Genomic DNA, 11,104 nt, shown 5'->3' with positions numbered 1-11,104 from the left:
ATGAGGAAATATTAGAAATTAGAAATCGTGATCGAGATGCAGGTTGGGATGGAAAAGGAGGAAAGCAGATGCTCAAATTTCTTCCAAACGTACAAGGTTGGTTATCTAATTAAAATTATTTTAAGAAATTGACTAATTTTCAACAGAATCATACTAAGAAACTTATTCAAAGATCATACTAAGAAATTTCAGTAACTAACAAGAATGAACCATCCGCTCTATGGGCATCTCCAACCATGAATTTCCCCAGACATGATAACTCACAAGAATAATTTGAAAAAGTAAAAATAAGCAAATAATTATGTTTTTCGCCAAAAATATAAGAAACTTATTCGAAGATCATGTCATGCTCGCGATGCAGGCGGAAATGGAAAAGGAAAAGGAGGGAAGTGGATGCTGGAATTTCTTTTCAGTACAAGGTTGGTCATTCAACAACAAAAATTGAGAAAGTTACTAGTCTTCAACTTAATCATACTCTCATTCAACTAGGTAATAAGAACAAGCAACAGACATCAAGTGATTACACATTTACATGAAATAGTGAAAGACAATAAAAGAAGCTTCACTGCATTGAATATATACACTGCTCCACTATTCTAATTCTGAAGTAATGTCTCGGATATATATATATATATATATATATATATATACACACACACAATAAGAATGGTATAATTGGCAATATTGTTCTACTAGTAGCTAATTATATTCTCTTTTGTATGGCAATGAGTAACACAAATAAAATCGGAGAAACAAGGAAAAACATATAAGGGAGAATCTGACTCAAAGTACCTACTTCGACTTCACCATCTTCCAGCGGGTAGTCAGATTTGTAGTCAATAAAAGCTTCAAAAAAATTCTGGTAGTCAGTGTTCCTCCAAGGTGAGCTCCTTGTAACCTTCATCATTTCCATTGCCTGCCAGATGATGAACTTTAATCTAGTTAAGATGAATATGAGGGCAACAGTATGAAAACATGAGTGCTCAAAATATCATATTTCAAACATGAAACACCATTTGCAAGAAGGGTCAAAATAAATATGCTATTATTTCAATTTGGGATTTTAGGATCAGAAGGGACTGAGTTTCTTGTATATGCATGATATTTATATAGTGATAATTGAAGTCATGGTTTATTTTTTTTATGGTTTCCATGCAAATGGGAATCTAAAGAATGTACTGTGCTTCGTCTCTTAGTTACCTGAAAGCTGAACATAAATTGCCTTGCTTTCTTGCTTACTCTAGCAGTTGGGTGGGATTGAAGCCTTTCATACATAATTTGAGCTTCTTTTGTCCTGTCAACCATCACTACTATTAAAAATCCATAGGTAAGGCAGAACAGAAAATAAGACTGTTAAAGAAGTCCCATCCCTAGCCTACAAAGTGATAATTATAAAACATAGTCTATGTGACATCTAGTAAAACCACGTGATTAAGCAATGGAATTTGGATGTATCCATCCAGTTTTACAGACTTGGTTGCAGTTACATTCTTGTTTACTAGATCAAAAATGCTAGAATTCCTAATCAGAGCACATGAATTTCAGCTCAAACACAAGTACACAACCCAGTACATCAGAAATGTTTGCAAGGTTTCAAAATTAATAGGACATGACAATTTTGGTTGGTACATTTGATACAACCTAAACCAGATGTTCAATAAACATATCCCATATATGAAAACAACTGTAGGTATCTGCTCTATGGCATGATCCTATTCATGTAGTATTAACTTAAGCATGAAAAATAGCAAGAGACAAAGACATGACCATTCCATATTTGGATGCAGACTTCGAACTTTGGCAGTACGTGTCTTAGTTATGCATAAACTGTATAAATCTAAGTTCTTTCAGGAATCAAAATATCAGGGGGCCAAACATTATGTGATATACAAGCAATAAAATTTGTGATTGTTAGTCATTATACAAATATACAACAGGCTGAGTAAATAATCAAAGATAAAATGTGTACCTGCTCAGGGAGTCTTGACAAATAGACCACTGTAAAGCAGCAAGCCCATGGAGATGACTCTGTAAAAACGTTTTGCATGTAAAAATATAACAATATTATCAAAAGACATAAACATTGGATGGAGCTTTGAATAGTGGCGCACCTGAAGAGAAAGACTTTAATGTAAATATGTAATGCAAAGCCATGTCTCATCTTACAACATATCTTAATTATTTACCACAGTACTAGCCAAAATTAGGCACTGGTAAGAGTAGAACTAAGGATGGTGTCCGCTTGTCAACATTAGTATGACTTTCAATGTCTTCGGTGTTTATGAATACTTAAAATAGCTCATTTCTCCCTATTTACTTGGGTGCAATATTGTTGTTGTGCTACTTTTAAGTATTTTGTTCTTTTTTCGTTTAGTGTTGATAGTCTATCTAGGAGTTCTTCTCCAGTTATGTCCTTTCCAATTTGTAGATTTTCTTTGTAATTAATCATATTCTGTAAATGAAAAAACAAATAAAAGAAAAGGTACTGTAATCTTTGACGAACTCATTTATCTTCAGCCCAGTGCAAGGATATGCAAAGTAAAACAGTCATTTTACATAAACATGTGTCTTGAATATTTGCAATCTCACCATTTCAAGATTCCCAGAATTTAGTTCAAACTAGCACAATGCTTAACGATCAGATCACCAAGCTTATCAATAATGATGAAATATAGTGGATCAACTTACTTATTGGGCCTCAAAACACAGCTGAATTGTTTTGAACCAAACTATATCGTTTAAGACATTAAACATGACGGTCAAGATACATATCTGCACTATCTACCATGAATATCTGTAGCATTACCTTAAATGGTAACTTGTCCATAACTTTCTCATCGTAGGTTATTGCTTCCTTCAGCTTTCCAATGTTCATCAATGAGTCACCATCGTGTAACGCCTGCATAGATTTAATTAAGTTTAGGAGCCAATATTGTTCTAATGAATTCTTCAAAAGAGATGATGAGTAACATACAAACATAAGATCAAATAAATGTCTACAATTTGAAAGTGTGCAAGAAATTTGGGTTCCTAAATCGTCTAATTTGTTTACCTTAGGAATGATTCAAAGACTCAGGTTTACATCTTTACATATTTGTGATCAACATTTAAACACTTGATATATGTGAAGATATGTAAACTCTTGTACACAACCTATAACATCTCAATCAAACATTACATTACGATTAAATAACAGATTGAATGTCAAGTTGTCAACCACAACAAACTTGTACATATCATAGCAAAAAGAAAAGAAAAAACTTGTACGTAGCAACCATAAAATATGGCTGATATTCCTGCCAAATATAGAGATAACACAAGAACTCCCTAGAATTTTACCAAAGGTGTGGGATTGAGAGAATAAGTCGAAGCATGTCAAACCAACTTAGGATCTGGTATAATTGGGTTGCATCAAGCCTTATTGCCACAACACTGCTTTTTCTGTGATGGAAAGACCGAGAACTAGAAACCATTACTTTATTGTCTTTCATTACTATCTACGAGTTTGAGTTTAATGGAAAACAAAGATCATTACAGATAGCTTATTACTACTCCTTTTCATATGAATGTATTCAACATATGTTTCAGATAGCATTTAATGATGCTATCCAACCTATGGTTGATGCCTAAGGTCTCTAGGAGTGTTCAGTGTGATAACTACAGAAGTTCCTTCTTTTCTCCCAAAGTTCCTTGCATTTCCCAATTGTTTTTTTTTTCAGCTCTACAATTTTGAACACTGTTACATTCCGCCACATGTTTCCTTCTCTTCATAAGTAGATCATTTTCCAAATCTCGAATTATTAACAAGACTTAACCTTCATTTCAATGAGAGCAACCTAACTGCGGCCAAAGAAAGGTGTTGACAAGGAATCGTGACCTTTTTTCTTCTTTTCTCACGGTAAAAAGCTAGGCTTCTCAAAGCATCCAATTTAAGCTTAGCTTTTAAACCAACTTACCAACCTGCCATCACTATAATTTCAAAAACAGCTTTAAAGTATAATTTTTAATCCCTTTATTACAACCCAGACAATTTTGATTTACTGACATAATTTCGAACAAGATGCATTCTTGGATAAACATTTCAAGAGTGATATTTGAACTTCCAGCATCAAATGATGTTAAAACATTGTTTCAAAAGATTATAAGTCAAACATAACAAACGAAGTGGATCTTTCAACTTATCTGTAAATAGAGCTAGAAACATATAATGCAGTAAGATTATATCAACTCAAACTTTAACAAAACAGATAAATATTCCATATTAATAGAAAGACAGTGAAAAATCAAGGGAGGCCACGAAAAAGAAAAAGCATCCAAGTAGAAAAAGAAAGAAAAAATTAATGAAGCATACCTTCTCACAGTCCAATCTGAGCTTCGGATCAATATTCAAACCCATTTTACTCTTGTAAGCAGCAACTAATTGTCTTGTTCGTGCTTCCTTAGCTGCTTTTTCTTCCTCTGTTTCAAGCACTTCCCCAGGGCGTATAACTCGCCCACCACCAAACTGATCAGAAAAAAGAAACCTCTGTAAAATCAAGTATAATTTCAAGCCATTGCCTTAAATGCTGCAGAAAAAAATGGCATGAAAGATACATCAATTTGAAACTAAGCACGATCAAAGAAAAAACAGTAATGCAGCAGAAAATACTAACATATAGACTCAGCTGGTGACATTTAGCTACTCATACCGTTTTCGAAATGTCCCCGTGAAGACACCCTGGGCTTGTAAAGATCCGGGTCTCCGTCTCCTTTCGCCTGTTGCTCAATCTCTCTTGTCCTTGCTCCGAACTTACTAGAGTCCCCAACAATAATCTCAACCTCAGGCAAGTCCCCTTGCGAAAAATCGTCTGCAATTGGAACCAACCCAGCTGGCAGTGACCTCCCCTCCTTCTTATCCGCAAACCCAAGTCCCACGAAATCCATGCTCGAAACCGTCAGTTTCTCCACCCTCTCATTTCCCTCCACGCCTAACCAATCAAACTCAAACACAAACGATTCACATTACATATGAAACCTCATCGGATTGTTTTTTACCTGAACCTGTGTTGGTCTTGGTCCCTTGCTTCTTCTGCTTGTACTCTTTGGCTTTCTCCATCGCAGCCTTAACAGCAGGAGGCAGCTCCTTTGCGTCGGACTCATTGGGTGAGTTGAGAGAGAAGAAGAGCTTGAATGGCTTTGAAGGATGGTCGGGTTTTGAGGAGGGAAAGAGATTGGGAGAAGAGAGCCATGAAGGTTGAAGAGAAGCCATTACTGCCGTATCAAAACTGGCTGGTTCTAAAAACCTAAAAATGATTTTTTGTTTTTTTACAAGAAACGTAAAATGGTATTCAATACAAAAAAAAATGTTAATTCCTCCCGTGGTACTTAAAGTTTCGTTACTTGGACAATTTGGTACCTGATGTATGAAAACGGACAATTTGGTACTTGAAGTTCTCATTTGTAAGCCATTTTGGTACCTTTATCAATTTTGATCATATTTTTATGGTTATTTTCGTCATTTAGCCCTAAATTCATTAAATTCACATTTTTCTTCATTTCTGCATATAATTACCTCTCTTTAGAGATAATTAAATTGATATATCTACTTCGCATATATCGAAAATAAATTTTTTTCTTAATATACTTATTGTATCCTAATTATTTTCTGCAAAGGAAATAAATTGTCTTTATGCAATTGTAATTTTTTATTAAAATATATTTTTTAAATTAATTATAATTAAAATTAATTTAGAATGATAGCTACATTATGAAAAATTATAGACGTAAATCATCACAGATACTAAGTGGATGAGTTATTACATTTTTAGTGATAATTTAGAGGCAATTTGGAGGTATTATGAAAAAATGAAATAAAATAGAGATAAGATGACGGAAATAACCTTAAAAATATTGTCAAAATTGACATAAGTACCAAAATGGCCTAAATTTGAGAACTTTAGGTACCAAATTGTCCGTTTTTATACATCAGGTACCAAATTATCCAAGTAGCCAAACATCAGGTACCATAGAAGGAATTTACCCTAAAAAACGTAAAATGGTATCTGAATTATGGACTAGTCTAGAATGCACCGAACCTCCGAGAGCCCAAAAGGGGTTTTGCTGACGTGGTGATTTGGGATTGGACTACACATCAGGGGCCACATACATCTGTTAACGTTAGAAAATGTACATGCGAGCATGCAAAATGCATGTGAGCAAGGTAAGTTTTGGAAAGATAAGTCCGACTTATACCTATTTTCGTTAACCACACGTAGGAAGTCATTGAAGTGGAGATTGAAATAGGTGAAATAGGTTTAGAGGGAGGCGCAGTTTTAAAATTGGAATACTTCACCGACTGTGGGAGCATTAGAGGAGTGGTATCTGCGACCCCGATTTTAGAGAGAGAGTGGCCGGGTACTGTTTCTGACAATTTTATCGGTGTATTAGGTGTTTGCGAATGTCAGATCTACGATGGATGAGAGAGGTTAGTATTGAACTTTTCCATTTTCTTTGTTTCTGCTATATTGTTTGGAAACAAAGATTTAGACCAAAATCTGAAATTGTTTAGCATTGTTGATTTGAATAGGTAGATATAGTGTTGATTCAATGATTAGGTTATCGATCTGATCTAATATTATATTTTTGTCTGTAATGTTAATTAGTATTGCGTGAGGTGATGGAGGAGGTTTGTAATGGAAGCCTGCGGTTTAATGAGAAATACTACTACAATCCTCCCTTTCCGGAGGAAGAGGACAATGATGCCGGAAATGTGTTGGAGGATTTGAAAGTTCAGAAATGTGTTAAAAGTCGAGATGAGGGTAGTAGAGGGACTAAAGATGCAAACTGTTTTAGAGAGGAGGGCAGTGAAACAAGTACATGGAGTGAATTACGGGATTTTGTTGATGACACTGGAAATGCAGGGAGTGATGACGGTGGACTTGGAAGATACGTCTATAATCGGACTTCAGAAGAGTTGGAAGAGTTGGGCCGTAATATGGCAAAAGGGATGTCGAAGACAGAGCTTGCTTTTGAAGATGTGTGTCCTCTAACACCCGATAGCCAATGGAGTTCAAGGTTGAAGGGTAAGGATGTGAAGACGCTTACGATAGCCGACTTTGATAACTTAAGTTTTTCGAGTGAGGAGGAGGCTAAGAAATTTTACTACTATTATGCCTTCATGATTGGTTTTAGTGTGAAGAGTTTTAGAAGAGAGAGGCGTTGTTTGGAAGACGAACAACGTACAGTTACCTGAAGAGAGATTTAGTCAACCATCCTCTAAATGACCCATCTAAATCATCAAAGTTACAGTTATAACATAATCGGAGAGAACAAAACGGGTGCATCAATCCTCTCCTACAAGGGCCGAGTCTTCCAGATTTGTTGCCATGGCTATAGTACTGGTAAGTTATCACCAACGACGAGGAACACGAGCCTTGAAATTTTTCGAAAAAGGAGGAACACTACAACCCCCTCCAAGGTCGCCACCCCCGGTATATGCATTGACTGGATCAGCCCCATGTGTCGCAAGTCTCTCCGCTTGTTCTCTCTGTACATTTGCCCACACAATGGCAGCGCACTCATTGTTAGGGTCATTTACAATTTCAAGTGCAATCTGAACCCTATGATCACCGGCGCTGAACTGTAAAGAAAAATATGAGCATCTTCAGTGAAATTTTTACCACAATTTTTGACAATGACAAATGTAGATAAAAATATCTAAACTCACCCCTTCGTACCAGCTTTCTCTGTAGTGTTGCATATTCCTAATCACATATATACCTGAATCCTCCTTCCTTTGGACTGGGCAGGAAGTCAAATATATGAACTCACTTACCAGTATTGCCAACTCCTCACGAAAAACATACTCAATCAGATCAATCTGCGATGAACATGTTTCATTCAATAAAAGATCACACACGGAATTACGATAAAAAATAAAAATTTACATACCGTCAATTTTGCGTATTCCTCCCTGCGCTCCTGGGTTGAGGGATCATGGTTGGTCTCCCATATTTCACATTGCATGTCACCGACTTTCAAAACAGCTAGATACCATTGACCATCAACATCATCGTGAATAGGAATGAAAATCTATGAAAAATTTATAAAATTAAAATATTACCACTTAATAGTAGATATCATTGGTAGCGGCTTTCATTATTTTGAATGTCCCTACCTAATATACGCATACAACTCATACCTTCAAAGAATATGTTAAAAACACAGTGCATATCCAACATTAAATGAAACGGCAAACATATGATGTACTCAAAATGTGTATACTTTACATATTCTATAGTCTACACTATATCGGGATAATTCCCCAGCTTAATACAACCAAAACTTATGCTCATACAGATGTGGTCTAATTTTAATGAAAACATAATAACCAAATCAATGACAACCGCAATGATACGGACAAACAATAACATAACACTGAACTATAAAACCTTCATCAGAGAAGGTGCTATGGCATTACCTTATAATAATCTATATACCTTCAGTTTACATATACTAGGTACATGCCCGCGCTTCGCTGCGGTAGTAATTGTGTATGTTTTTATTTTTTGCATTCTTTGAACTCTTTATACCTAAGTTGAAGTCCACTTCTAAAAATATGGCAAAATCATGAGTGTCTCATGAGGAGAAGATCACCGTTCGTGAAGTTAATGAAATGTTGCAAAAACTTTCAACTCTAACAATTGGAATCACAAATCTGGCAAAAGCATACACATGAAAAAAATCAAAGCAACGTCAACACTTACATCATAAACCGAAAATAAAACACAGCAGGCGGCAACCACTTCATATCTACCTCATCACAACAAACAGGATCACACATGTAAGATGAAACAGAAAACAAACACAAAGAAAAGTTTGTACATCAAGTTAAAAATAGCATATCATATTAATGACTAATCTCTTTCTTTAGTAAAATGGGCCACCGTTGGTTGTTTTTCTCTTAAGAAAAAGGAGCTAATCGAACGGACATCAAAACATTATATCATTATCTCATTTCCAGTTATAATAAAAAGAAGTGCACCACGCATACATCATATCTTAGTACTTTGATAGTTAGCTGTGTAATTTATAAAACACAGGGACAGAACAATTAAAAGTGCATCCAGTTCATTAACTTATATGCATAATAGTTTGTTTCTTTTGAGATGCATTAAGTTCTAAATCGAGGAACATAATTAAGTTCTAAACTAACAGATCGAGTTAGAATAGTTTGATATGCAAGTGAGGCAAGTAAAATGGAAAATGTTCTAAATCTCATGATTCTTCTCATCTAGCTAACTCAAATAATACTTCCAAAAAGCTGTACAAATTAACAAATCCTTCTCACAGAAGAATCAAACTATTTTGCATATGATTATGTCCAAAATATATATATATATATATATATATATATATGTTCTATATTGCTCACTGTTTTTCCTATTTTCATGCCTACATTTTGGTCAAACATCACCTTATGTATTCGTTTTTAATCAATAATAAAAACACATTCAATCATGGTCATGTTCTATCATTTACACACTTCTAAGTGAAGTCTCTTTATCAAAGAGATAATTATTTATGTACACAGAAGAGGGTAATTGTCCATGAGATAACTATCCTCATGGTTATTCTGCTATTTCTAAGTTAGCTCATCTATGACACAGAAAGTTATAGTCATGGCTTAATTGTGTCCATATGATAACATTACATTAACCAACTAAGTCATGTACTCTAAAAAAAACTAAGCTTACTTCTAAGGGATATCATTAGATTAGCCAATGAAGTGCTACTATCATGACTTAGGAGTAATTAATTGACCCGTTCAAGCACAATCATACTGATTAACCTATATGATAGCTCAAAGTAAATAATCTCTTTTATGACACTCCATCAACTTATTCAGTTCAAAGGAGCACACATTCTGAACTCCAACAACTAAGAATGGAAGAACATTGCTCAAGCCACCAGATCCTTGATCACACTATTTATGGTAATATGATGACAGTGTATTCATGATGATCATTCATTTAATATACCATTAGCATAGGCTATATACTTTGTAAATAGAAATTCATTATAGGTAGAAACGTAGAAGGATCATAAAAGAGACAACCAACATACTTGGAAATAGTTGAGAGAGGTTCTTCCCAATATCTTTCTCTGGTACCTAAATCATTAAACAATGAAAAGATGTTCAATTATCTTGCTTTTGCTTCTCTTTTATCTCTTCTACATATTACTAATAGAAAACCTATCTGATGGAAGTCTAAAGGTTGAAAGAGCACAAAGATTGTTGCCTTAGCGTGATCTAATGCTTTGCTTTCTCATGTTAATGAAGTGCCCACTGCTACTGCAAACTCTAAAGATTTTCCAATAAGTTATTCCCGGCATAGAAGTCCCACCCATCATAAACATCAACGTTTCTCTTATTACATTATGAAAAGTACAATTTTATTACTTCACTAAACTCAAATGAAGATTCTACCATGTAGGTTATGACAATACGCATCTCCCAACAGCAATCGATTTCAACTAAAGATATCTGTTTCCAACAACCAACTCAACAAATTATTGGCACCTGAAATCCACAACCATTCAACCAACTATAAATCAACTCAATTAGACACCAACAAAGAAACTACACTGCAAGGACAAACAAAATAGATTAAAATCAGGTCAAAAGATTAACTTACAAAGAGACGCATGTCAAATTAAAAAAAAAAGTGAACAGGTAGGGATCAAAATTTAGAACAATATATGACAGAATGTTGCATACCTTCTTTTTGCAAATTGGATAACCAATAAATTATGTACATAACACATATCTTAGGGAAACAAATGTGCACTTTTTCTGTTATCAATGCGTCTGTTTATGAGTTCATCTCTCTTTACCAGTACGCAATCTCAGTTAACATGATTATATGTTCAATCACAATATCTTTTGGTGCAGGTTTGGACAACAAAGTTGGTCTCAGAATATATAAAAACCCACAAATCCCTAATTGACAACCAACACTAAATCCCTAATAATCACACCCACACAATATTTTTGTGAAAATAAGAAAAGAAAAACATATTGATTGGAAATAAGGGGAAAAACAAAATAGAAGTAAAAGCATAC

The 11,104-nt window shown here is 34.7% G+C and overlaps 1 protein-coding gene across 1 annotated transcript; it reads right to left on the bottom strand.

The window, feature by feature from the left end:
• Positions 1 to 593: 593 nt before the first annotated feature.
• On the bottom strand, positions 594 to 5,248 carry LOC126795682 (uncharacterized). The gene is made up of 7 exons (XM_050522465.1): positions 5,035 to 5,248; positions 4,689 to 4,936; positions 4,352 to 4,504; positions 2,807 to 2,899; positions 1,970 to 2,028; positions 1,201 to 1,294; positions 594 to 916 (listed from the first exon to the last, which is right to left on the bottom strand). The coding sequence occupies exons 1-7, from the start codon at positions 5,246 to 5,248 to the stop codon at positions 704 to 706; spliced, it is 1,074 nt and encodes a 357-aa protein (XP_050378422.1). The 3' UTR covers positions 594 to 703.
• Positions 5,249 to 11,104: the final 5,856 nt, after the last annotated feature.

The sequence above is a fragment of the Argentina anserina genome, chromosome 5 (genome assembly GCF_933775445.1).
Source record: "Argentina anserina chromosome 5, drPotAnse1.1, whole genome shotgun sequence".
Lineage (NCBI taxonomy): Eukaryota > Viridiplantae > Streptophyta > Magnoliopsida > Rosales > Rosaceae > Argentina > Argentina anserina.
This window is presented reverse-complemented; position numbering and strand designations above follow the sequence as displayed.

Bases quoted from the DNA above. Each gene is read 5' to 3' on its own strand.
- LOC126795682 (XM_050522465.1), bottom strand. From the start codon at position 5,248: ATGGCTTCTCTTCAACCTTCATGGCTCTCTTCTCCCAATCTCTTTCCC. The intron at 2,029-2,806 runs GTAATGCTACAG...ACGTTTTTACAG, and splicing joins TGGACAAGTTACCATTTAAG to AGTCATCTCCATGGGCTTGC. The intron at 917-1,200 runs GTAACTAAGAGA...ATCATCTGGCAG, and splicing joins AATTTATGTTCAGCTTTCAG to GCAATGGAAATGATGAAGGT.